The following is a 27,473-nucleotide window of genomic DNA, read 5'->3' as shown; positions in this document are numbered from 1 at the left end:
TTGCATGCTTGGAGTATGATACGTATGGAAATATGGCCTAACAAACATAGATCAGAGAAAATTCGAGGATCTTTAAAAAATATTGTTATTTCAAGGTCAGAACATCATCATTTGTGCTCTATGATGGGTACAAGGTTTTTATTTATTACTTTACTTTATTTTGCTAAACCGCTAGGTGTTTGTAGTGCTAATCAGAGGCCTTCTTAGTGCATTTGTAGGCTAGGAGGTATTTCTAGAAAATGACACTGATTTGGCTTTGATGTTTCATTTTCACTCACCTAATACAAACTAAAGGCCTTATGTCTAGAATTTGGTCTGTTTATAGCATGAAAAATGCTCAAAACTCCAGTTTGCTTAGCCTAAGAGGGGCATATAGAGTTTGTGCCAAAAACCTAACAAACCTCAATAAGCCAAATTTTTCTCAACTGATTTTGATAAATGGGTCACTAAAGTACATACTGGATTTGGTATGAAAGTTATTCAAGAAGGCCGGGGGGTGTTATGGTTTTTTGAAAAATGGCAATTTTGGGTAATGTTTTTTACTCAAATTTGACCTAACGTTTTCCCCAGGCCCCTCTCTGTCTAATCACTTAAGAACAAAGTTATATTTAGGAAGTAAAAGCTCCACTACAGTAGAGTCCATGGTCAAATTCGTGTGGCAGTTCAGTTTACCAATGGAGTTTTATAGCACTTTCAAAGTGCCAGGTAGAAGGATGAATTTTTGGTGCTCCACAGGCCACAAATGGGACTCCCCCTGAAACTCCAGAATAAACAGTCAGAGAAGTGAGCCAAAGTGGCTTTTGAAATATCTTACCACACTCAACTTTTGTGCCAAGTTTCAGCCGATTCGGTTGACCACCACTTCTGGCCCCTGGAACACTTTCTCAAACAGGGACACTTAAGACTTTCATTCTACTGTCAATGAAAAATTGCCTGAATGTTATACACTTACTTGCCAATTCTTTGTTAAATCGTGTCTTCCACTCTCTCTCCTTTGTTTCCTGGGCAATGGTTAAAAAAAAATCCCAGCTATTCTCCAACAGGTGTGATCACTTTTGTCATCAGGGTTAATTTACGAACACTGAACCCTACTTTAGGTTTTGACATGTGGAAAGAGCCAAAAATAAACAACGAACATTCATATTTTTCCCCAACTTAAATCAAGAGACTGCCTCAAACGTGACTTATTTACCCACTGTAATGCTACATTAACACATTTTTTACCTTTTGTCTACTGTAACATAGGAATCCTGTCTGTTAACCTTGCAATATTAACATAACAGCACAGACAGCACCTTCATGTTCGAATGTAAGACTGAAAGCTAAAGATATAAAAAAAAGGTGCTCTGACAAATCAGCTAAAATGGATCAGTAATCGGCCTGACTATAATCAACACTAGGACGACATTTTGATAAACTCCTTCGCTGCCCCGTGCTTCGCCTTACAACAGAACCTTACGCGATAAAACATTTAAGTGTACGCGGGATATTTGGGAGTGTCGCAAGAGATTTAGCGAGGAAAAAAAAAAGACAACAGCAGAGTGAAAATCAAATTATTCTTCCGCATCAGCTGATTAAACTCTGAAATGCTGAGTGACGTAAAGAGAGATTATCTTGCGTGCGTCACTCATGTCAGCCACCAATTGCACGTGATTTCTTTGTTTATGTTTATTAGTCACGAAAAATTTGTCCTCGAAATAAGAAGATTTTCCCAATAAAGCACAATGGATCTCTTAAAAGTGTTGGTCGTGCTTGTGCTTAGGAACGGCCTCACCCATGCTTTCTTTAAAAAGATAACTCGAGTAATTCGAAGACCGTGTTCTTGGAAAGTGTGCAAAGGATACGAATGGAAAAACGACTGGAGCCCAACAAGTTTTCCTCAAGGGAAGTGTATTACACAAAATCGCAAAGCACACCACTCTTACACAACGTTGAAAGGAAATCTTGTATGTCCTCTCACGATTCCGTGTGCAACTCTCACTCAGAAAAGGAGCATATGTAAGTACTTTACAGTATGTACGTTCTTATTTAGGAATGATCCATTTTTACAGCTGTAAATTGACAAAAGATATCAGTTTTACGTGAAAAGCCAATTTCACAAAAATGGACAAAAAGGTTAAAACGACCAGAACGCTCGTACGTGTCCAAAATCAAACACATTTTTTAACACACGAAATGAACACTCGAAGCAAAGCGGTTGTTAAAATAAAATCGCAAACAATAACGTACGTATATATACGTATGTAGAGAAATTGACAAACTCGGAAACAAAATAATAGACAATAAAGACGCTTACAAACGTTGCACGAGATCCTGGCTGGCTTAAGGCGATAGAAAACGATAAAGAGCAAAGATTCAGCAACGATAGAGCCGAATGAGTAAAATTTATGAGGCTAAAGAACTTATACGAATGAACACACAAAACAAGTTATGCAAATAAGGTAACAGAATACCGTCGAAAGCAATGCGCGTGAAAACAAACGAACTTGATGAAAATGTGGCGGAAAGAAAAATAAAAACAATTGATAACGAACAACGTCAACAGAATTTTGTTAGCAATAAGGAAATCTTCCTTAATGCCGAAAATTCATAATAAGGTCTATTTTTAGGGACAAAACATCTCACCTTCTCTTCTTGTGGAAACAATCTTGGCATACATGTAAAACAGGTGGTTCTATTTACAGTCAAGACTTTTATTTGTGTTCGGTATCAGTGAAATGAATTTCAATGTCTGAGCTTTCGCGAGCACGCATGGTTAGTAAAATTTGTTATCAGAGTCTAAAGAGGAGACATTTCAAAGTCTAATTCGTTAACTTACTTCTGGGGTCACTGTACAATTGAATAGTGCCAGTTCGTTAAAAATTAAAAGAGGCGATGGTTTTCATGAATTGTAAACTCTTGTAATAATCAAGGATAAAATATTTTTCTTGCAGAAATGTTATCTGTTGGTTTTTTTGTTGTTTTCTTTTTAATTTCATTTGTTTCATTATATTTATTTATTTATTTATTTATTTTGGTTTTACTTGCTTTGTTTTGATTGAGTGGTTGTGTGTTCTATTTTATCAAAAGTACCAAAAGCTTTCCGTGAAATCTGTTTGTCAACCCGTTTCTCAAGGTCAAACTGTTTTGGAGAAGATAGGGAAACAAATACTTAAGAGATTGGTTCAATTTATTACCGTGGACTTTTTGTTTTGTTATGTTTTTTTTGTTTTTTGTTTTTTGTTTTTGTTTCTGTTTTTTTTGGATAGGAACTAGACTAATAATGTAGCTTCTGGAATATTTCGAGTGGTATGATTATCTGTAGAAGTGGTAATACTCTCAGTTTTTTGGTTGTTTGTTTGTTTGTTTGTTTTGATAAGTTCTTCTTTAATTCTACTTGAGCTCTGTTTATTGTTGTCAGTACAGACCGACCGTTGAGGAGTCGCTCCTTAATAATTGAAATTTAAGATGTCCAATAGAAGAAGTAGTTACTTACTGCTAACTGAATCAGTTGGTAATTGTAAGATAGTTTTAAAAGAATTGTGTCTGTCGGTTGAATTATACTTTAACAATTGGTTTAAAACCCCAATGCGCTGCAAAACACATTAAGAATGTTTATCTGTTCAAAATAGACTTGCAGAAATACAAAATAACTACGTCACCGAAATTATCTTGTACGTTCAGTGGGAAATATATGTACTTTTTTTTATTTGACAGAAAAACCTAGGGCAAGATTTTTCCCTATAATCCCCTACTTCTTGCTGATGAAGGAATACTAACAATAGCAAAAACAATGCTTTGTTTTGGAGTACAGTGGTACGACATCATTCGAAAATATTTCCAAACCAAGACTTAGCAACATGAGCACGCATTCTTCGGCAAAGAATCAGCTTGAGTCAGCTGTTAGATCCAGATGTGTGACGCATAGGAAATGAAAATGGTTTTAGCAGGGAAAAATCAACGTTTGTTTTTTTTGTTATAGTAAAGTTGACCATCACTATAAGGCCAGCCTATTAAAAAAGATGCTATCCAGAGCCTATCGACTGTCGTAAACTTAGAAAGACTGTTACTGACGAGTGCGAGATTCTCAAGAACACTTTCGCACACTTCCGCCACCCAACCAAGCTAACTGATATATTAATTAAGGCATTCGTGCCCAACCAAACCACCGGCGACAGGTCCGGTGTTCTTGAACATAATTTCACACACCTCCGTAACTTACCTAACCCAGCTAATAGATTTATTGATTTGGACATTCATGCACAACCGAACCATCAGCAACAGGTCCAGTATCCTTGAACATAACTTCATCGATTAACTCATCATGATCATCATTCCAGTTTAAACACGAAGGCGCGCTATATAAGGAAGTCTTCCCTGGGAAGACCTAGGCTCATTTTTCACTCACCGTTGACGTGTGCGGGTCAAATTTAAATGCTGGTAGACGAACAAAAGGAGCTAATGAGATATCTATTGTTTACTTCCACCAGCATAGTGGCATGAGGTAACGTGCGAACCACCTACTTCGATCTCAAATTTACCGCCACAAATAAAGACAGTTTCCATTGGAGAAAGGAAATACAAGTCTCAAAAATTCCTGTATTGTGATGAAGCATTAAATAATTTTGAGGAATACGCCCGCTGTTCACTGCTTTGGAGTAGCTGTAGCTCAAGCTGACTTGATTCTAAGAGTTCTACATCACAAGACGGTTGATTGACAAATGGTCCAGTGGGACCTAAGGCTCCTTTTATAGCGCGCCTTCGTCTTTAAAGACTAAAAATCGATCGACAACGCTACAGCTACAGTCCTTGAGCAACTAAATTGGCATGCGCCGGCGTGCACCGGCTTGCGTCCTGTTGTGTTCACACGCCTAAAAATCAGAGACTTCCTGAAACAGAAACCAAAATCGTCTACCTTTCTAAGTGTGGTCTATGTGACATGGACTATGTTGGTTACACCAAATGACATTTACGTCAGCATAGTGCCGAACACAGTACTCTGAATTCGTCACTTGGAAAGCATATGTTGAAGACCCACAGGATGTCGAAACTGGTTTTAATTAGCAACTTTTCAGTGTTGAGAATATGCCGCTACAATTTCGATTTTCTTATTCACGAAATACTAATTATTTAAGATCTCAAGTGAACTACGAACGTACAAAACTGTCTCTATCCGCGCGAAACTACTTAGGGGAGATCACATGCAAATGCCTATTTCTCTAGTTCCACTAATTCATATTCACCCTGCAATAAAACCATTATTTTTACCATAGTAATAATGTTAGCAACATCGAAACATCGAGAAATCATATTCTTATAATTTTCAAAATCAGCATTACGGTAAAAAAATCGCATAATTTTAGGATTTCAGTTTTTTTTTTCCATGATGTAAGTCCGGTTTTGATAGGCTTCCGTTAAGTCCGCTCAATTTGACAAATGAGAGTATCACATCTCCTGTCTTGTTGAGATTTTGGTAGGAGACACGAGAGCACTTTCAGCCATGCAAGTGAAAAAGTGCGAAGACAAAGGATAAACATTCATAATGGATACTCAATTAAGAATGAATTTATTCTCTTACATTCATTTCTTTACTCAGTAATTATGCCAATTTTCTCATGTCGTAAAGGTAATTAGCAAATATCTGACAATCTGATCAATATTAGTTACCTAAGATTACTGCATATCCAGGTCGCTATTTGGAAAAGAACCTTCTTTAACCATACCGTATTCATGTACTCGTTCTATCGCTAGTTGAATAGTTCTATCGCTAGTTCAAATGTTAAGAAGAGTAAATATACTAATAGTGGACTTAGTATTTTGCGTCAGCTGAGTAAACTCTAAAAAACTCTGACTTACCTTTACATCCCAATTTATCTTAAAGACTTTGCTTACGTTTCATTTCATTGTTTACAGTCCCGGTCACATCTTTGACCTTGTGATAAGAGCTCTTCGAGACTCGATGTCTATTTTACACATATTTAGCGCGCTTTCTTTTGCCCTTAACCTTGCTATTGCTTATATGCCGTAAAGACCATGTACTTGGACAACCTACAATAGATACGAGTGAAGAAACGACTGGAGCCCATCAAGCACAGGGCCAGTGTATTACACAAAAACGCAGTGCACACTATTCCTTTACAACTCATCGCGGAGATTTTTATTGTCCTCCAACGATTCCATGTTTTCCTTTCACACAGCAAAAAACAAAGTGTAAGTAAGCTATGTACGCTTTACGAAACTATCTTTCAGAAAAGTCTGTAATATATAGTCATTGAATGAATGGGAGGGCCGCTCGCAAAGTCAAGATGTAAAAACCGAGCGTAGCGAAGTCCGTGCGTCACAACGAGAGCCAAACAATTGCAAACGGTTAGAAAAAAAATGAAAATGCTGATTTTGATTAACGGGTTACATGGTTTAGCCTTTGTAATGTCTTGTAGCCAAGGCCACTGTTCCGCTTCTCGAGAACTCGAGTTTGGCTCAGAAAAAAAAAGGCTTTTTTCCATGTCCACTACTCTTATTCAGTTATATTAACGGTGCTTTTCTTCACCCAGAGAGGGAGTATTCTTCTCAGTCAAAAGATGAGAGATCGTTCGGTCAAAGGGTTCAGTCTTTTGTCGAGTGTTTTTTTAACATGAGCCACCTGCTCGGAAGATTAGGAAACCACTTCCTACATTATCGACTTTAAATAAATTATTATTATTATTATTATTATCATCATCATCATCATCATCATCATCATCATCATCATTAGATTATCATCTAGTTCGTCGATGATTGCACTCTTATTGGTTGCCGGGTTGCGCCGTAACGATGGTTTCCACCTAACTTCTCGAAATATATAGTTACATCATATAATCTCCTTAGTAACCCAACATTGACGTCAGGATAAAAAGAAAACTTCGGTTACTTGCCAAACTATTTAAAATATATACAAGTATTACGAAAACTTTACCGATATCATACCACGGCATAACTGTGATAGACGTGTCCCTTTCATGTACCATGCAGAAGAATATTTATTATGTATCTCTCTATTTTAAAACCGCACGTTACGTCCCTGAAATATCTCTAATACTTTGACAGGTGCAGGCAAAATATTTTTCCTTACTTAAGCTGTTATTGCTTGCTCTTTTTTAGGTGAGAAAAGAACTGATATCTGCCCCAAACCTTTCTCCTAGTTTATTTTCATTTTATAATTAATCAAGAGGGACACACTAAGCCTCTTTTAAGTAATTTGTAACACACATATTTCAATGAATCGCTTCCTGGAGATATAATTTCAAGGTTATTTGACATTAAGACATCATTCCTCATACCAGCTGTGTACATTCATAAATCCGAGTATCTGTAATTCGTCCGTCAATCCAAACAAAAGCTGGTAAGGAAACAAAACATTTCGGTCACTGCGAAGTTTTCAACACTGCAAGACAGCATGGCCATTTCCCAAGCCTTGAAGCTTCTTGTACTCGTCAATACCTTAGAATTTGTGTTGTCCTGTGGTGGCGGAGGAGGGCCATCCCCATGCTCGTGGACCACCTGCCAACACCAATGGAGAAACGATTGGGGACCTTCGGTACCCCAGGGAAATTGTGTGAGGCAGCATCGTAATGCTCACCATATCACTAGCACTCATAATGGCAAGTCTCCTTGTCCGTCTCCGTCACATTGTAGTCCAAGCACGCAGCACAGAACATTATGTAAGTCAAATTTCTAGAGTTTTCAGAGTAATGAAAGATTGATATGCTTTCAGTCCTCGCTAAAACTGCATTACATTTGCATGCAATGGTTTAGTTGGATCACAATTTCAATAAGAAAATACTCGTACAGCCTTAAAATTGAGTGAAGAAGATGGATAGAACCGTTTTGATACGAGCCTAATCATTTTTTCCGATGAAAAAAATCATGATTTACTGTGATGGGAAGTTTCTTCCCTTCTAGAGAAACATTATCCCCACACTCAACAATTAAGAACTCTGAAAAATTCCCAAACATCTCGTATTTTTCTGTATTCCGTCGGTTCTTGCATAAACCGCAAGGAAATAGCCAATAGTTCCTAAGCTAATATAATAATTTCTTAACCTTTTAGTTGAATAAGTAAAATAGACGTAGGTTTGTTCGATCATTCAAGCGACTTAATTAGTTATTAGGCCACGTAGATGTTCCTATACTGCCTGTTTAACGAACCAAAAGACCATTCATCTTTTGAAAATTTCAGGCTAGTAGCATTTTGCTATAGAATGAGTAGATGAAGCCCTTATTTCTCGGGATAAAACTTTTTCATTTACTGATCACTTAATTAGAATTGCACGGGAAAGTCAAGATTTAAATTTCAAAGCTTATTCCTCGCAATTTAAGCAAACCCTTAAGTGACAAAAATCCCTTAAAATTTCTAAGCTACCAAAGCTTGTTGAAAACAGTATTCGAAGAGCTTTATTGCAAACGTAAAACTTCTACGTGATGTGTTTTGGTAATAATGCATTCGATCATTACAAAAACGAGTTAATTCAAACAAAAATTCATAAGCTGATTTACACAACGTTTATAAATCGCAATTTAATACATTATCGGAAGGTATTGAAGTAAGGCATGCAACGGAGAACTTTTACATCAATACAATATCGCGGCTTTAATTCAAGAAACGAATCGCGACGATTTTTTAATCTTCTGCTTGGATAATATCAACCATTTACGGTTTCCTCAAATACAGTACAGTTTCGATGCATTTTTTTTTTATTTTACACCTGTGAAGCGAAAGCAAATACGACCGCGATATCTTGTGTCAAAGAAATTAAATATCGTTTTCTTTAAGAAATCTGAGCTAAATCCACGTAAAAATTTGCATCAGGCCAAAACATTAATTTCTCTCCGCCTGAAAATGGAATAGCTTAATTTAAGATCTTTGGTATTTTGTAATTAGATAATCTGTTGACCAAACTGAAATAATAAATGGTACCAGAAGCAAACCGCAATGATTCATTAGAAACGGCTGTGTTTGGATTAACGTAAATCCTGAGGTAAAATGTATCAATAACAATTTTAACTCATTTTTCTGCAATAGGGAATTCATTAAAATCGCAATCGAAATTTCGGATTTTTAAAAAGCTGTATTCTTTGTAATCATGGTAGTGTAGTGAGGACAAGAAATTTTCTTGCCTCAAGAAAGAGACATGAAAGTTGTAGCCTGGTTGACTTTGGCTTATGTTATCCCATTGTTGCTAGCATATTATTATTATTTTTATTAAAACATTTATTCTTATTATTCTTATTATTCTTATTATATTATTATTATTATTAATATAATTGATATTACTATTATTTTTATCATTTTTGTTATCATCACATTCTTATTTCATATAAAGTCTCATTTCGACTGAATTAGTTCGTGCAGGAAACCTCATTCATACCACAGTATATATGCGTTGAATTTGGCTAGTTAAGGAATATTTTACGAGGTGATTCCCATTTTCGATTCTAAAGTGGCATGTTGTTTATTTCAACATCGTTAGATAATAATGACATGTAAGTTCCGCCCGTGCGGCGTTTTACTACTGCAGAATTAATTACGTAAACTGAGAAGGACCATTTTGCACTTAGGACAAAGCAAAGAGCAAATGTTAAGGGCGAATAAGTTTCACAACTGGGTTTAGAAGAAAGAAGGAAAGATTCACCAAGGTTGGCGTATCTCTTTGCAAAGTTCTAATTTCGCTGAGTAATCTTGGGAGCTCGGCTCAACTTAAAGGGATACTCTCTCGCTTGTGATGACTTTTTGAGGAAAAAAAAGGAGAACAACTTAAATAAAACAAATCTTTTGAAAAAAAGGTGAAATCTTTTGTAGTTTTCGTTTAAATTTGAAACTTTTTTAAACGCGTGGTTCGAGCGTAAGGGCTTTGCCTCCCAACGGAAGTGACGTAAAAGGAGAACTCATTCAACTTCCGTTGAGATTTCTTTCACAAGAGCACCGGGATTTCTTCAAAATAAAAAACGCGCCCCAAAAATAAAATAATTCCGCAACGATGTGTGGCCGGTGGATGTTCCAATACACATAGCGATGGAGTAAGCCTTCATAAATGGCCCGAAGATCCTAATTTTGTTAGGTTATGGACAAGAGCCGTGAAAAACACGCGATCCGATTTTGAGAACCCAACAAACTCCAGCCGTCTGTGCAACATTCACTACTTCACTGTAGATTCTTTTGAGGAACAGTCGGTTCTGGCGAAATCTATGGGTTTAAAGATGAAAGCCCTTTCTAAAATACAATGCTGTTCCCTTAATTTTTGATATTAATCCGCATGTAAAAAAGAAACAAAGGCTCGAGGACGAAAATAAACCCTCATATTCACAAGTCCGTGACACTAGGGCGGGATTATTAAAACAAAATCGACAACAAATACGCGGAGCATACAGAAAAGGGGAAGCTGCAAGGGGGTGTATTTCCTGTAAAAGAAATATAAACCTGTATTCATTGAATGAAAAATGTAGCAAAAAGCTCTTTCAAACTTATAACCCAACTCATTTACTCGGTGCGTGTTCCAGATCCTCGATGCACATACAGAAAATGAACAGCTTTCCCGTTCCAAAGAGAGTACCGAAGAATTAGGTTTGGCATCGGCAGAACTCTCACCTCAAGCTCAAGATGTCAACACCCAAACCCCCAAGATAGGGAAAGACGTCTCTGTGCAATTTCGGGGCAGTCGTACCGCTAGAAGCAAATTTAGCCACTTGAAAATACATAAAAATACAAATCTGTTGTGACAGTAGTTTGGCCGTCCCGAAGAAAGTAAACAAATCGTACGCTAAAATAACTTGGCAGGTTGTTGGACGTCCGTTCCAGTAAAGAGTAAAAGCACACAGTGCACTTTTCTCAAGGAGTTAATTACGTCGACCCCGGTTCAGACTGACGAGGAAAATTCGTATCAAGAGGTAGAGGGTGAAGAAGAAGTAAAAGAATGAGGAATTACGCAAGTTAAGATTTACATAACACGTGCAGCGAATGTGAGAGGATAGCTTTATTGTGTTAAAAACAAATGCCGGTCTAATCAAGTTGAGGTCCTACATTTTTAAGGCCAAACACTGCTGCATTTCTTAAATCTAACGATCACTTCACTTTGTGAAGTGACAAACGAAGAGATTTCGCCAAAAGGCGAAAATTGTAACTCAGAGAAACCCTTACCAGTCTGTTTCGTAATCGCTCGAATGGATCGGCCTCATCTGATTCATTCGAGGAGTCAGAACTAGCCTCACCGTCGTAAAGCTCAAACACATATATGGTTCAGTTCCTTGAGCGTCTGCACTCTCGATCACCGACGATGAATCCGAAAAGGAAAACTCGAATCACTAGAGTCGGACTCCATTACTATAGCTCGTATGTTTTTCAGTTCTCCTTTTACGTCATTGATCACGTGTTTAACTAGAAGCCATCTCAACTTCCGGTCTTTGAATTGAGTGAATTTCGCGCTTTTGCACCAGGATTTTAATCGAATGAAAGGTTTTAGACAACTTTTTCTTCTTCCAGTAGTTGTTTTGGCAAAATATTTACATTTTAATTAAATGTTAAAATTTGGTGTAGAGTATCCCTTTAACTCTCCATCGAGGTCTATATACGATTTTTACCACTCTATTTTACTTTGCAGGTTCCTGTAAAAATGCTTACTACTGTCCGTTCCACGCATGGTCTGGTTGGTCTGGATCAGTTCCCCAAGGAACATGCCAACGTCAGAGTCGTTACCGCGACTACAATCAACATACCAAATACGACATTAGAAACAACAATTGCAATGGTATCGCAAGCAGTTGTGGAAACCGAGAGTACAACTATAGGAACTGGTGTAAGTCAAATATGCGGCGTTCATAGTTATATATAGCAGTCGTTTCTTGGCTTTTCGCGTAAATTCTATAAAAACAACCCAACATAGTGACACCTAGGAGCTATCCACAAGGTTTAAATGAATTCTTTGAATGATAGCTTTTGATTGTGATGAATTGAGATTTAGCCGCAGTAAGGAAGGCTATGCCCTTCTGATGTTAAGATTTCAAAGCTGCATGAATTATATCAAGAAATGGCCACTACGTATATTTGTTTGTTGCCTGGCCTTGGCAGGCTTGAATACATGTAAAAAAAAAGTTAGCAAGACATGAACAAGACCCTGGGACGGGATTCTATGGCCAATTTTAATCGTTTGTTGTCCTTTCATCCAGGTTCATGTAGGTACGCGACTTGCTCCCTCGGTGGATGGACCAATTGGGTGGATCTTTCAACTCCAGTCGATGGACACTGTGCCTCCCAGCGCCGAACCAGGAGCTACACTCTCACTTGGCGATATACTGAAAGACGAGACAACTGCAATGGTATTGGACCACAGTCATGTCCATCTCCTCAATCACAAGACAGAGAAAAAGGTAAAAGGACTAGAAGCTCCTTGTGGTTCATTTTTGGATAAATGGACTAAAGATTAGAGATGGAAAATTTAAATTAATATTTGTTGCTAAAAAAACAGCTTGGCCAAATAAGGCATCCTTCAAGTACTACAGTCGTACAACACATTTCCTTTGACTTCTCTTGCTACCATCATTCACAGTTTCTCTAACCTTTTTAAAAGTCCAAGGAGAGACGAAGACAGAATTTCTCTTTACTATATAAACACAATATCAAGCAGACAATTGATAATTAAGAATAACGATATACATCAATTAGGAGATTATTAGTCGATCCAACACCGACTTCTGGAGGCTCACATCGTAAGATTGGTATGCCACACAATAAGGACTATTTCTAATAATGAGATCTGTTCGGCTCAGTATTAAAGGCAAAACCGCGATTTTCAGCCCTAAAACTTCACCTGAGCGCGTGCTAGATCAGTCATAACAGATAATAGCTTTCTACTGATACTGTATCACAAAGGCAACATAGATATCCACAAAACAATATCCATTCCTTTACTTAGTTGTCACTTGTCCTGCCCTTGGAAATCCATCACACGGGAGCTGGGACCGAGATGATTGTCGAGCTAACCCGCAAGTATGTAGGTCAGTTTGTCTCCTTCGATGTGACGTTGTCAATGGCTTTCAGCTGGAAGGCCCGTCCCAGCGCACATGTCAGGCAAACGGTCAATGGTCCACGCCCTGGAATTCATATTGTAAAGGTACGGTACAATAAGAGTGAGCTGAGCGATTTGGGTTAGACGTCTGTGGGGATACATACTGAATCACAATGCCAGGTTTTTGTTTTTTCTGTTGTTGTTGTTGTTTTTTTTTTTTATTTTTTTATTTTTTTTTTCATTTCTGTTACTATTTAACAAATGGATTCCATGCTTCCGTGAGTCTGTTCAAGCATAGATTCCAAATTACGTGGAAATGTGTTTAGAATTAAAATGTGGCTCATGAGGCGCAATTGAATATGCTCTTGCCACATTTTGACATCTTCTGTGATCTGTGCATTGTATGAGTATTTCCTCCAATATACCATAGGTAGGAATCACTCAAAATGTATGTACATTTCAGCATATTACATAATTTTAGATGGCGAAAAAGAGGTGGTATGATCTGTGATAGAGAGGATTACTATTGCTTACAATTTTAATTCAGGACTCGATAAATAATTTCCAATATTTCTTCACACCTTCTCCAGTTTCGAAGCGTATGAGATTAGTTATTAGATAAATAAGTAAAATGTCGATAACTTGGAATTTCGTGGTTTTTTTTTTTCAATTGCTTTTCTAAGACGTTCGACCCCCCACCATTATCTGTCCCAATTCGATTTCCGTGTCCACGGATCCTCGCAAAGCAACTGCTAAAGTTTGCATACCCAAAGCCACTGCCAGCGATAACAGCGGTCAGCAGCCGGTGATCACCACAAGCGTAGGTGCTGGGAGTAAAGATTTCATAGCCCAATCAGCACCACACGAAGTGGTGTATACTGCAAGAGATGCAGCAGGTTTGGAATCAAGATGCACACTTCAAATAACAGTGTCAGGTCAGTTATTTTCTTGGGATTAGTTGAACATGCAGTATACTGAGCTTACCGCTTGCAAAATTCTAACTTGAAGGGAGGAAAAGAAAAGGCTGGATTTGTATAGTTTGGGACACCTAACCAGTTTTACTGAGCTGATCGAGGAGGAAAATGAAAGAAATTGAGTCAAAGGAAAACAAGTGATTTTAACAGAATTTTAGATGAAATGTTTTGATACATGTACATTGACTAATTAAAAGAATCATTTTTCGAATACAACTTAAGAATTAACAATGGCATTACAGCCATCATTCATAAAGTTTTTATTAGTTCTGTAGAAACTTAATGTAGAAAGTAGGATAATTTGATCACCATCAATAGACAATGATTCGTTCTCGTTGTTTAGCTTTTCGCAGTCTTGCCGAAACGTTATTGATTTTGTGTCAAAAAGTTTAGCTTTTTTATCAACTAATTGTTTTTTCCTAAAAGGAAAGGAAAAGAATTTGGCTTTCAAATTAGACATCGTTGACTCAGAAAGCTAAAGAGGTTCTGATATGCGTTTCTGAAGGCCTGCTTTTTGTTTTTCTTCGCTTTCAGATACTGAGCGGCCTGGTGTTGCATTTTGTCCAAGCGACATTAAAAGGGAAAGCGCAAATGCAGTGCGGGTCACGTGGGAGTATCCAAGATTCGAAGATAACCTTGACAAGCCCCCAGTTCAGCTTCTAATCTCGAGCAATAGAAATCCGGGAGTTGAGTTCCCGTGGGGTATATACCCAGTGATTTACGAGGCCTCCGACAGGGCAGGAAATAAGGCTAAATGTGAATTTACCGTGGAAGTTGGGCGTAAGTGACAATATGAAAAAGTACGCTGGAAATGTAGACGATGTTTACGATAGTCAATGGGACATAAGAGAGTTTTGAGAAGCAAGGAGTGATAGCTGAGTCAATACTTTCCATATATATAGACGAATAAAACATTAGTATGTTTGATAAGTCGTCGCCAATTAGACATAAACTATGATTTTATTAATGAAATGTATCTAATTGAATATAAATTAATTAGTCCCAGCTTTAGAAAGATGATTCTGATAAGAGTTAAAACAATTTGGTTACAAAATTCAGGGTTGCCAAGAAAAGCTGATTAAAGATGAGTTCAAGATCTTTTCCAGCCATGACTGTTCCTTTTCTTTTATTTTCATGAAATCATCCAATTATTCATTTGTTTCTTAATTATTCGCTTCATTCGTAACTTTTCTCTAGATATGCCCTATGTGCACTTTCTCATCTGCCTACTTTTATTTCCCTCCCATTAGCGGTACCATGCAGGTATTACGATGCTCCGGCGTATGGAATACGAGCCTGCAATAAGAATACATCGGATTCCAACGGTGTGAGATACGAAATGATTTGCGTGATTCAGTGTAAACAGGGATACGGATTTTCAGATCCAACGACACCAAATACCTATTGGTGTCGATCTGATGGAGTGTGGACGAAGCTCTTCAACGGAATAGCACATATTCCAGTCCCCGATGGTCAACGACCGTGGCCTGATTGCTCGCGTAAGTTATTGTGTTGGTTAATCTACCTTGGCGCTTAATGTCTTAAAAAAGGACTAAAAAGAGGACATGGAAATAAAATAATTTGAGGAACCAGAAAGGAAGGCCGGCTGATGGTACAGACCTTAATGGTCAGCTACCATGTCGTGATTGTGCGCTTAAATTATTGTGTCGATCAATTTACCTTGGCATTTGAGGCCTTTAGGGCTCTGGGTAGTACTTGAAGTAGAACTGAATAACATGAACTTCGTAATGGGCTTTGCTCACTAGAGTCTCCGTGGCTCACTGGTAGTGCATCGGAACGCAGAATCCGATCCCTCACCGTGCCTTACAACTTTTTCTTTGTCCCACGCTCGTGATAAGACGAAAAATATCCCTATCTATTTCTTTACCGAAATTAGAACTTACCGCATATCTTATTCTATTTAGAAATACGAAGTTTTCCTTCGCCTATAACTCGATTGAATTTACTTTAGGGATGACTTTGGCATTTTCCTGCTGGCTCTCTATCACTCTCTGTTCGCTCATTTTTCCCTGCTAGACCACACGGGCTATAATAACAATACGCCTTTCTCTCTCAATCACTGCTTGCATGAACAGAGGATAAAATGAATGTATACTTACATAATTCACAACAGTGCGCAGCAAAAGCCGAACCTGGAATTTTCAAAAGATTACTTTGGATTGTGGCATTGCTTGAAAAACATTCGCTATTTACTTCTCAGCTTATAAGAAGTTCTTATACTGTAAAGTTAGTTAGTCAATGGCCTCGTCGGTTTGGTTTTGGTCAGATTTCCTTCATTGCGACATATGGGTTTCAAGTCGTGCGCTAAGGACTCTAAAAGGCTTCAGTTGAGAGAGACGGGCCATTACGACAGATAAACACATACTATATCTAATGTCTTTCACCTTTCATTGAAACGATTTATGAACAGCCCAAGAAAGTGTAGCCGGTGCCCAGAAGAACTTCACATTCTACACTGGTTCTTGCGCAGATAACGAGCAGGAGGCATTGGCGCAAATCCGACTGAACTTCTTGCACGCTGTGCAAAACAGCCCCCTAGCTAACTTCGCTCTGTGTGACGTCAGTCAAGGGCGGGACTGTGTGGTCGAAAACGTGAAGGTGTACTGTGGACAGAACTCCAGAAAGAGAAGCGTAGGTGGAGAACGCGTTATCACATTTGATTTTGTAATCAAGGACATGAAAGCCTCGTCAGATCCAAAGGAAGAAGCAATTAGGTACGTAGGAATACCCACTCTGGTAGCTTATATCAATTGACTTTTTCTATCAATTTTGCTTCCTGAACATGAAATGCCACGACTTTGTGTTGCACATTTATCCTTCATCCTATCCAAGGCACGTGTGAGGGTCAGTCTCAATGAATTGATAAAATCTTTCAGTGTGCTAGCGTTTCTGTCGAGCAATTTTAAATTTTTTGTTTTATTCAAGTATTTACTCATTAGCTCCTTCTCTTTATTATCATTTTGAATGAAATGAATTACAGGAAAAATTCATCTTCTCCTCTTTTCTAATCCTTCATAACTTACTTCTATTTGTTTGTATTTGATTATCTATCTATTTAATTCACCTTTTACCTCTTCCTAGAATCGCAAAGATAATGAAAGATCTGGACATTTTGGAATCGTATGTGACAAAAAGTTTTGCAAACGATGCACAGATGCCTGGAATGCAAATATCAGCAGCTGCCAGTTCAGCTGCTTGTCCAGCCGGTAAAATGGTTCAGGTCGTACCTGGTGATAGCTCAGAATTGGAGAGGACTGTCTGCGGTAAGAAAAAACCAAAAAGCATCAACGTAACTACTTGTGCTGTAAACTACGTGGGAAGTTTTCAAAATTTCCTTCTTTTAGCACCATGAGCAGCTATGTGAGAGCTTTCAGATAACTGTAAAAGTATTTCATTTTCAGTGGGCAAGGCTAGAGATTCATGAAACCTTAGACTCAATTAAAGCCTAATAAGATTTCTTCCACTGACAAAAATAAGCGTCCAGAAAATTTGTCTGGCGCTAATCCAAAGTTCAGCAGACCTTTATATTCTAAGCCATTGGAAGGAATGAATAAGCCTCAAATGAAGTTGGCTGGGTACCTTGCCTTTCTTTCCACCCTTTGCAGTCACACTAACTCTGTCATTAATGTTCTTACATAATGGCAAACAATTAGTCGCACAATCAGATTCAGATGGATTTATTAATTGATAATTTATAAATACAGCATAAACTCGAAGCATCTTGTAATTTTAGAGATCTTAATCAGTGACATTGGGTGTTTTCCACTCTCAGTCGAGTGCAACGCAGGTACATTCTATAACAAGGATACTAAAACTTGCCAGAACTGTGCTGAGGGATCATTTCAAAATCGTACCGGACAATTTTCGTGCGAGCCGTGCCCAGCGGGAACGTGGAGCATGGGAGGCCATTCTAAAAATTTAATGGAGTGTTTTGGTAGGTGAATGGTTTCTTAATCAGATCAGGTCTACTTTAGGTATTACAAACTACTCAGTTAGTTTATATTATTATTTTGTCCTCTTTGGATAGTAAGAGGGGACAGTTTTATGTAAGGTGTGTCTACGAAGAAAGGAAAACCTCGCACTCTTTGAATGATGACAAGTAAATCTACACACCAAACTGTGTCATGAAGATGAGTAATTTCTTGAGGCTGTAGTTTTCCGATGCCTTTAGCCAGAAGCAAAAGGTCTGGAAAGGGTAGCTTCTCGTATTCATTTGAACTTTGCGCAGTTTCTTAAGACTGAAATATTACCAGAGTAACTAAAGTTAAGGGAAACAAATCTTCTCTGGATGAACAGTGCCTTTGCTATGAACAAACGCTAAGCAATGATTTCCAAACCATTTGAAGAAAAGACTATACTTTGATGGACAAGGCAATTTAGTCTCCAAATACCAGGGATGAAAACAAGAATTGCGGATTTTCAGGGTCTAAACTTGCTGTACTACTAGACTTCTTAGCCTTGGGGAAAAGCAATACCCAAGAGATTATAAGTTTATATCTTTTGCAATGCCTTGAATAAATTCAAAAACGAGAATCAAAGAGTAGCGTTATCATAACCAGACCATGTTGGCCAAGCGAGCCTATACTTTTTTATTTTGAATTAACATGTCGTCATTTGTGCATGTAGAAATCTGTGAGCCAGGAGAGTATACAAAGCAAGAAAAATCTGGAGTTATCAACTGCCTGATGTGCCCAATTGGAACATACCAACCAAAATTCCGCGCCACTAAATGCGAGCCCTGCCCAGATGGAAAAACAACTACACAGAAAGCTTCTACTTCCATTAAAGATTGTCATTAACCCACTGGTAACTATTCGTTGTCATTATTTGATACTACCACCATTATCATCAAGGTCATCATCATCGTCATCGTTTTCGTCTTCGGTATTATTATAATTATTATTACCAATATACCTTACTAGAAATTTAATTCTATATTTGTGTTCGGGACAGATCTGTCAACCCCATTTTTATTAAGTAAAAACACCATTGCTAAATGCGAATCGAGAAAGGAAAAACAAAGGTCGTCAGATCTTTCTTCCAGAATAATATGACCTTTACATGGTTACAAATATTGCACATTTTTACTCATCAGCGAACTTCCTGAAAGATCCAGAGGAAATCAATCCAAAAAAATATGATAATGTGGAAGGCGTAAGCGTTCTTAAAATGCCTTTAAGAGGAGCAGTGAGTCAGTTACAAACCACTGATACGAAATTGTTCTTTTCTTTTCAGGATCTTGGGCTCTCCCAGTCCCAAGTGGATAAAAGTTAAGCATACAAGTGAAGAAAATGATTTTCTATGTTTAGACCAAGAGAAATTATTCAATACTGTAGAAGTAGAAAATAGCTGTAAATGGAATGACAGGCAAACGGTTCCAATTTGCCTTGAAAATAAATAAAAACTAAAGCCCAAATAGCACAGTGTATATTTACATTCTTTGTGTTCAAAAAACTACGTGAAATTTCGAACCGAAGCAGTGCGTTTTTTTCATAGATGATTTTTAAGTTGGTGAGATTTCCGTGTAAATCGAAAGAATATAAATTGAGTTTATATTCTTTTGGTATAAACCCATACTATGCATACAGTTCTTGGGGGAAAAAACCATAGTGAAGACTAAATAATACCTCTGAGAACAAGGCTTTGTTTTAGAAAAGTATGGTGTTGTGCGGAAATCTTTCCTTTTGTGTCCATCAGATTATTTTTCCCCAAATTTGTAACTGCGTTACTCGGTGAAGAAATGTCATCTCCAAAAGAAAGAATAAAGCAGTTCTCTCACTGATTTGTGCAGTACACATTGGGCAGAATGCCTATTGTTCTCGTAACATTTACTTGCAGTATCGAAAAAACTATAGATCTGTAATATTAGCTACGAGATCTTGAGCACTTTCTTCTACAGCGAATACTGCTGTAGCTCATTAATTTGTCGAGCGGAGTTAGGAGACAAAGGCCTCGCAAGTTATTTTTTGTGCTGTTGTTCCGCTTTATCGCACTCTACCCGCATCAAACCTGTGACAATACAATTGTTCTCCCCAAGAGAACTGCATAAAAGTACAACCAAGGCATTCACCAAAGAGTACTGATATGGATTCCATACATGTTCCTTAAAGATTATTAAAATGATTGTAGAATCTAACTTGAGTAACATGAAGTAACGCTTTCAAGGAAATCCCGAAATGATTACTAGAATAGATATATTGCTTTAACAACTGGTTGTTTTCATTCAAATAAGTCATACAAGTGTTAATCCTTCTGAAGTTTTTTTTAGAGCAAAACAAACCTTAGAAAAGAAAAAGATACTTCTGATTCAACGTGATCTTTCCAGTTGATGATAACTCAACTTTTTACTCAGAGATTGTACTGCCGCCTCCATGTGAGTATCATTACGCATTTTAAAAAATCCTTTTTTGAGAATGACCTTGGCCGGTTCCGTGTTTGCCGCATTCAAGTTAGAGGCCAACAGGACTTCGCTGCAAAAAAGGTGTCTTGAAAGAAAATTAGGCAAGATTTCTGTATAATCCCATATTTAATTATGCATACAGTTTTAGGATAAAGGAAAAATGGGGAAAACGATAGATTGCCTATGGGACGCAAGCTTTTTAAGAGTAATCAACATGTGTTTCACCTGCTTGCCTAAGTGGTACTGCTGCGTCTTCTCTTGCGAAACAAGTTACTTCCTTCACTTATGATGTTAGTTTTATTCTTAATAAAAGCATCAGGGGTAAAACGTTACACGGTCAACCACGGTATTTTTTCTCTAAATTCTTAGACCCTGTCTGATAATTCAAATGTGAAAATCCAACATCCAGTTTTAAATCTATAAATCACTTCCTTTTCATTCATTTATTCATAACTACAAAATCTCATCACTACGCGGAGGCAGATTTTAACAATCTCATTTCTACTCGTTGTATACCATCTGGTTTTCCCACGGGAGAGATTAAAAACATCAGTTTGATACAAACGTATATTAATTAAATCTCCTCTTCGTCCATAGGAAGTAAGGCTACTCAAAATAGGCTGTGGGTTGTGTGGTGGCGATCTTACCGATAGCTCTAGAAAAATAATGATGACAGCTGCAAATACTTTGGCTAATTATATATTACAGCTTTTTAAAATTATTAGGAAACTCTATGTAAGTATGTAGTGAAAGAAAGGTTTCTAAACTTTAGCGGAAAATTGATCGTTCTAGAAAATTTCTTCAAGGTGATTTTTTCGATTATTCTCAGCTCTCTCGGAAGCCGACACATCATGGCGCGGCCCTCGATCTATCGCTCATGAACAGCATGGTAATTTACCCATCAGCCAACGCAGTGCTACACTTTTTTTTAAGTGCTTTTAAAGAGACATGATCATAATCAAGATATCCCGCGTTAAGTAGCCCCCTAAGTAAATAAAAGTTTAAATTTCTCTTAACTCCTCGATCTTATCTGATTTTTGTGAAATTCAGCATATTTTTTAAAAAGCTTCACATGAATAAAATGTTGCAATGCCAAGTGATCAGCAGAAATCAACGAGTGGCTTCGTGATTGCAAGCTAACTACAACGTAACAGCTCTAAAGGATATCCACCGTTCGACTTTGGGTAGATATTGTTAGTAAGGTTTCTTTAACATTTAACGTATTGGGGGAAATCCTATACTAATTCTCAATTGTTCGGTTATCCATTTTATTCATTTGCTTCAATATGCATATTCTCTTTTATTTACTTCGTTGTTCATGCTATAACCAGATAGCTTTTTTAACAGAAGGCAACTTCTTTTAGGCAGCCTCTTAATTTTAAAGAGTCTCGCTCATTTAAGATTCAGGACTAAAAAAAATCTTTAGTTTTGATGGAGGAAGAAACAGAAGAATTAATCCTAAGTAGGAAAAGTTGGAAATGGTACTCATACAAATAGTCTTATGATGTCTTCTGAAAGAACATTTTTGCGTTTCTGTTGCGTTGGTTGATGAAATCAAATCATCCTTCGTGGATCATCCGCTGAAAAAAACAATGGATTTTTCTGCAGTTGTAACACTCCGTACTATTCGTTCATTAGGGACCTTAAGCAGTCAGGACGGCAACGCCAAGGAAGACTCCGATTAAAAAATGAATTTCTACTCTTAGTTAGAATTTCAAACATGGCTGCAGGAGCTCACTGTCTCATATGGTGACACAGCTAAACTTCAGCAGTGACGTATAAAAGTAGCGTTGAGTTCCAAATGAAACCTAAAATAATTTGCCGTCGCGGTTTCGGTTCGCAGACGACGCAAATTTTGGCGATTTCATGTTGTTGTTTTGTATAGGACGGCTAAGAAATGTACAGAGTTTCAAAACGCACGTGCTGAGCTATTGTTCTGCCAATTAGATCTCTCGTTTTTCCACATCCTCGTTGCCGTCGCCATCGTGATTGCTTAAGGTCCCTATTAGGGACCTTAAGCAGTCAGGACGGCAACGCCAAGGAAGACTCCGATTAAAAAATGAATTTCTACTCTTAATAAGAATTTCAAACATGCCTGCAGGAGCTCACTGTCCCATATGGCGCCACAGCTCAACTTCAGCATGACGTATAAAAGTAGCGTTGCGTTCCAAATGAATATTAAAATAATTTGCCATCGCGGTTTCGGTTCGCAGACGACGTAAATTTTGGCGATTTCACGTTTTTGTTTTGTATAGGACGGCTAAGAAATGTACAGAGTTTTAAAACGCACGTGCTGAGCTATTGTTCTGCCAATTAGATCTCTCGTTTTTCCACGTCCTCGTTGCCGTCGCCGTCGTGGTTGCTTAAGGTCCCTATTAGAGACCTTAAGCAGTCAGGACGGCAACGCCAAGGAAGACTCCAATTAAAAAATGAATTTCTGCTCTTAGTTAGAATTTCAAAAATGGCTGCAGGAGCTCACTGTCTCACATGGCGCCACAGCTCAACTTCAGCATGACGTATAAAAGTAGCGTTGAGTTCCAAATGAAACCTAAAATAATTTGCCGTCGCGGTTTCGGTTCGCAGACGACGTAAATTTTGGCGATTTCACGTTGTTGTTTTGTATAGGACGGCTAAGAAATGTACAGAGTTTCAAAACGCACGTGATGAGCTATTTTTCTGCCAATTAGATCTCTTGTTTTTCCACGTCCTCGTTGCCGTCGCCGTCATGGTTGCTTAAGGTCCCTATTTTTTTCTTTACGGCAGAAACTGGTTCTCATGGGTTGCGTCCACTATTTGTTCGTTTTGGTCCTTGTGCTGCATGTTCCTTTACGTACCATATCTGGACCAATCAAGGATCGAGATATTACAAACTGGATAACAAACGACCGTGGCAATATTCTGTCCGAGAAACTCGGTTCTCTCCGAGATTATCAAGAGAACGCCATTTCCGATGACGCCCATGAGGATCGTTTGGTAAACATCGGTTCCCTTCGTGATCTCCATGAAAAACAACTCTCTGATAGCGCTCATGAGGATTTGTCCGGAAACATCAGATCTCCAAGTGATTACCCTGAGAAAAAGCTCTCAAATAGCGACAATGAAGACCTGTCCGAAAACATCGAATCCATCAGCGATTACCCTGAGAAAGAGCTCTCCAATAGCGACAATGAATATCTGCTCGAAAACATTGGATCTCTGAGCGATTACCCTAAGAGAGCACTCTCCAATAATGCACCTAAGGAACTGGCCGAAAAAATCGGATCCCTCCATGATTACCCCAACAGCGTCAATGAAGATCCATCCAAAAACGTAGGAAACCTTCGTGATAACGCAGAGAATGACATTGCGCAATTTCTGCCAAAAGAAATCGCCCATCTGGATCTGTCCGAAAACATTGAATCTCTCAGTAATTTTTTTGAGAAAGAGCTCTCCAAAGGCGCCCATCTGGATCTCTCCGAAAACATCCAATCTCTGAGTGATTACCCTTCGAAAGAGCTCTCCGATAGCGACAACGTAGATCTGCACGAAAACATCGGACCTCTGAGTGATTACCCTGAGAAAGAGCTCTTCGATAGCGACATCGAAGATCTGTCCGAAAACATCGGACCTCTGAGTGATTACCCTAAGAAAGAGCTCTCCGATAGCGACAACGAAGATCTGCCTGAAAGCTTCGGACCTCTGAGTGATTACCCTGAGAAAGAGCTCTCCGATAACGACAACGAAGATCTGTCCGAAAACATCGGACCTCTGAGTGATTACCCTGAGAAAGAGCTCTCCGATAACGACAACGAAGATCTGTCCGAAAACATCGGACCTCTGAGTGATTACCCTGAGAAAGAGCTCTCCGATAGCGACAACGAAGATCTGCACGAAAACATCGGACCTCTGAGTGATTACCCTAAGAAAGAGCTCTCCGATAGCGACATCGAAGATTTGTCCGAAAACATCGGATCTCTGAGTGATTACCCTAAGAAAGAGCTCTCCGATAGCGACAACGAAGATCTGTCCGAAAACATCGAATCTCTGAGTGATTACCCTGAGAAAGAGCTCTCCGATAGCGACAACGAAGATCTGTCCGAAAACATCGGACCTCTGAGTGATTATCCTGAGAAAGAGCTCTCCGATAGCGACAACGAAGATCTGCACGAAAACATCGGACCTCTGAGTGATTACCCCGAGAAAGAGCTCTCCGATAGCGCCATGGAAAATCTATCCGAAAACATCGGACCTCTGAGTGATTACCCCAAGAAAGAGCTCTCCGATAGCGACAACGAAGATCTGTCCGAAAACATCGGACCTCTGAGTGATTACCCTAAGAAAGAGCTCTCCGATAGCGACAACGAAGATCTGTCCGAAAACATCGGACCTCTGAGTGATTACCCTAAGAAAGAGCTCTCCGATAGCGACAACGAAGATCTGCACGAAAACATCGGACCTCTGAGTGATTATCCTGAGAAAGAGCTCTCCGATAGCGACAACGAAGATCTGCACGAAAACATCGGACCTCTGAGTGATTACCCTGAGAAAGAGCTCTCCGATAGCGACAACGAAGATCTGTCCGAAAACATCGGACCTCTGAGTGATTACCCTAAGAAAGAGCTCTCCGATAGCGACAACGAAGATCTGCACGAAAACATCGGACCTCTGAGTGATTACCCTGAGAAAGAGCTCTCCGATAGCGACAACGAAGATCTGCCCGAAAACATCGGACTTCTGAGTGATTACCCTAAGAAAGAGCTCTCCGATAGCGACATCGAAGATCTGCACGAAAACATCGGACCTCTGAGTGATTACCCTGAGAAAGAGCTCTCCGATAGCGACATCGAAGATCTGCACGAAAACATCGGACCTCTGAGTGATTACCCGGAGAAAGAGCTCTCCGATAGCGACAACGAAGATCTGTCCGAGAACATCGGACCTCTGAGTGATTACCCTGAGAAAGAGCTCTCCGATAGCGACAACGAAGATCTGTCCGAAAACATTGGATCTCTGAGTGATTACCCCGAGAAAGAGCTCTCCGATAGCGACAACGAAGATCTGTCCGAAAACATCGGATCTCTGAGTGATTACCCGGAGAAAGAGCTCTCCGATAGCGACAACGAAGATCTGTCCGAAAACATCGAATCTCTGAGTGATTACCCTGAGAAAGAGCTCTCCGATAGCGACAACGAAGATCTGTCCGAAAACATCGAATCTCTGAGTGATTACCCTGAGAAAGAGCTCTCCGATAGCGACAACGAAGATCTGTCCGAAAACATCAGACCTCTGAGTGATTATCCTGACAAAGAGCTCTCCGATAGCGACAACGAAGATCTGTCCGAAAACATCGGATCTCTGAATGATTACCCTTCGAAAGAGCTCTCCGATAGCGACAACGAAGATCTGTCCGAAAACGTCAAGTCTCTGAGTGATTACCCTGACAAAGAGCTCTCCGATAGCGCCTATGAAGATCTGACCAAGAACATCGAATCCCTGAGGGATTACCCTGACAAAGAGCTCTCCAATAGCGCCCATGAAGATCTGACCGAAAACATCGAGTTTCTAAGTGATTACCCTGAGAAAGAGTTCTTCGATAACGCCAAGGCAGATCTGTCCGAAAACATTGGATCACTCCGTAAATATCCTGAGAACAAAATTTATAGCAACGCCCGTGAGGATTTCTCCCAAACAATTGCATCACTTCGTGATTACCCTGAGAACCAACTTTCTGACAGTGCTCCAAAGGATCTTTCCGAAAACGTTAGAACCCTCCATGATTATCCTGAGAACGAACGACTATGAGGATCTGTCTGAAAATATCAGAACACACTATAATCATCCTGAGAATGACTTGTCTGATAGCCACCACGAAGATCTGTTGGACCACATCAGTACTTTACTAGTTTGAACTTCGTTAGCTCATTCACAAAAGTGAGGCCAAATTAACAAAAGATATATTTTTAAGGTTTTGGGAGTACTTCATGCGAGCAACCCATGTAATCCACAAAGGGCAAACGGGTAAATTCGTGTTATCAATAAATAATAAATGGTAACGTATTAGACCGCATTTGTTAGCTTGTGCCATCAGCAAAGAAGGCCACTTCTAAGTTGGTTATAAATTGTCGAAATAGTTCGCCCCGCCCCACTCTCCCTCGTATAAAATAAAATATTTCCTCGACTAAATATTGCACCAACGGGTATCAAGGTGTACATCTTAAGTAACTCCTTACAATGTTTTTCTAAAATCATTTCAGCTGGAGTCGCTCGGATAATCTACTAAGATAATCAAACGACTCGTGCGAATGTCTCACAGTAACCCCTTAGGTATTTCTACAGAAGCTACCGTAAAAAGCCAACACTTTGAGCAAAACAAATATACATTTTATATTGCGTTGCGAATAGCTCTTCCTGAAGGTTGTACCGAACAATTTCTATCGCACAATCATTAAGATGGAATAAGAAACGAACTCAAATATTAAGCGGGGACAAAAAGGATTCAAAGCGAAAATAAGTCACCTGCCTGAGGAGCTTGAAAACATGGATCACTCAGTATTGAGTATTTCAAGTTTTGCATCTGATTGGTTGGAAGGGGTTGCGCGCGTCTTACAGACAAATGATGTAGCGCAGCATGGAAAAATCAATCAAACCCGGCTCCCTTGCGACACCCATTTGAAAACTGTAGTGATTTTTTTATTTTTCTCAACTGATATAGAAAATATTCTTAATTCTTATATTCCGCCAGATATCTTCCCTCGTGTGCGATTGGTCTGAACACCTCTCGATATGCTTGAGAATTTACGGTTTTATGCCCAAAGCGACTTTCTCCATTTGAAACCCATTTCGTTCTATGGGCTTTGAACGTTTCGAGTAAAACTTCATTCTAGAGGACAGGGTTTTATTATTGTTGCAAGGAAAAGAGAACAACGAAGGCTGAAAAAGCATCTTCCCACTTTTTCGGAAAACTAAAAATGTTTCAAGCCGGGCAATGAATGAAATTCCCTCCAATCGCTCAAAAAAAATATTTACTGTTTGCACCCACATATCAAGCAAAAAATTTTTCATGTTTTCTCATTAACATAAACGTAT

At 38.8% G+C, this 27,473-nt stretch overlaps 2 protein-coding genes across 5 annotated transcripts; both read left to right on the top strand.

Annotated features, from left to right (window-relative positions):
- Window positions 1-1,678: 1,678 nt before the first annotated feature.
- On the top strand, window positions 1,679-19,429 carry LOC111338812 (sushi, von Willebrand factor type A, EGF and pentraxin domain-containing protein 1). Of its 2 annotated transcripts, none has more exons than XM_088733670.1 (12): window positions 1,679-1,998; window positions 11,610-11,804; window positions 12,175-12,375; window positions 12,921-13,118; window positions 13,697-13,948; window positions 14,522-14,767; window positions 15,238-15,486; window positions 16,419-16,722; window positions 17,090-17,271; window positions 17,781-17,942; window positions 18,635-18,814; window positions 19,244-19,429. In XM_088733670.1, exons 1-11 carry the CDS (start codon window positions 1,725-1,727, stop codon window positions 18,805-18,807), a joined length of 2,436 nt encoding a protein of 811 aa, XP_088589796.1. In that variant the 5' UTR covers window positions 1,679-1,724; the 3' UTR covers window positions 18,808-18,814; window positions 19,244-19,429. The 2 variants fall into 2 exon arrangements, with proteins under 2 accessions (XP_088589796.1, XP_022801076.2); XM_022945341.2 differs by lacking the exon at window positions 1,679-1,998 and adding an exon at window positions 7,356-7,676.
- A 2,038-nt stretch (window positions 19,430-21,467) lies between these two features.
- LOC111338825 (uncharacterized) lies at window positions 21,468-26,447 on the top strand. 3 transcript variants are annotated; one of them, XM_088732629.1, is made up of 3 exons: window positions 21,498-21,601; window positions 22,047-22,192; window positions 23,172-26,447. In XM_088732629.1, the coding sequence occupies exon 3, from the start codon at window positions 23,184-23,186 to the stop codon at window positions 26,187-26,189; it is 3,006 nt and encodes a 1,001-aa protein (XP_088588755.1). In that variant the 5' UTR covers window positions 21,498-21,601; window positions 22,047-22,192; window positions 23,172-23,183; the 3' UTR covers window positions 26,190-26,447. The 3 variants fall into 3 exon arrangements, with proteins under 3 accessions (XP_088588754.1, XP_088588756.1, XP_088588755.1); XM_088732628.1 differs by lacking the exon at window positions 22,047-22,192 and having other exon boundaries at window positions 21,468-21,601; XM_088732630.1 differs by lacking the exon at window positions 22,047-22,192 and having other exon boundaries at window positions 21,493-21,592.
- The last annotated feature ends 1,026 nt before the right edge of the window (window positions 26,448-27,473 follow it).

The sequence above is a fragment of the Stylophora pistillata genome, chromosome 9 (genome assembly GCF_964205215.1).
Source record: "Stylophora pistillata chromosome 9, jaStyPist1.2, whole genome shotgun sequence".
Classification (NCBI taxonomy): Eukaryota; Metazoa; Cnidaria; class Anthozoa; order Scleractinia; family Pocilloporidae; genus Stylophora; species Stylophora pistillata.
Note: the sequence above shows the minus strand (reverse complement) of the source record. Positions and strands in the feature narration are given on the sequence as shown.

Coding starts and splice junctions, on each gene's coding strand:
- LOC111338812 (XM_088733670.1), top strand. CDS start 1,725: ATGGATCTCTTAAAAGTGTTGGTCGTGCTTGTGCTTAGGAACGGCCTC. Junction 12,376..12,920: donor ATCACAAGACAGAGAAAAAG/GTAAAAGGACTA, acceptor TCCTTTACTTAG/TTGTCACTTGTCCTGCCCTT. Junction 16,723..17,089: donor CCAAAGGAAGAAGCAATTAG/GTACGTAGGAAT, acceptor ACCTCTTCCTAG/AATCGCAAAGATAATGAAAG.
- LOC111338825 (XM_088732628.1), top strand. CDS start 23,184: ATGGGTTGCGTCCACTATTTGTTCGTTTTGGTCCTTGTGCTGCATGTT.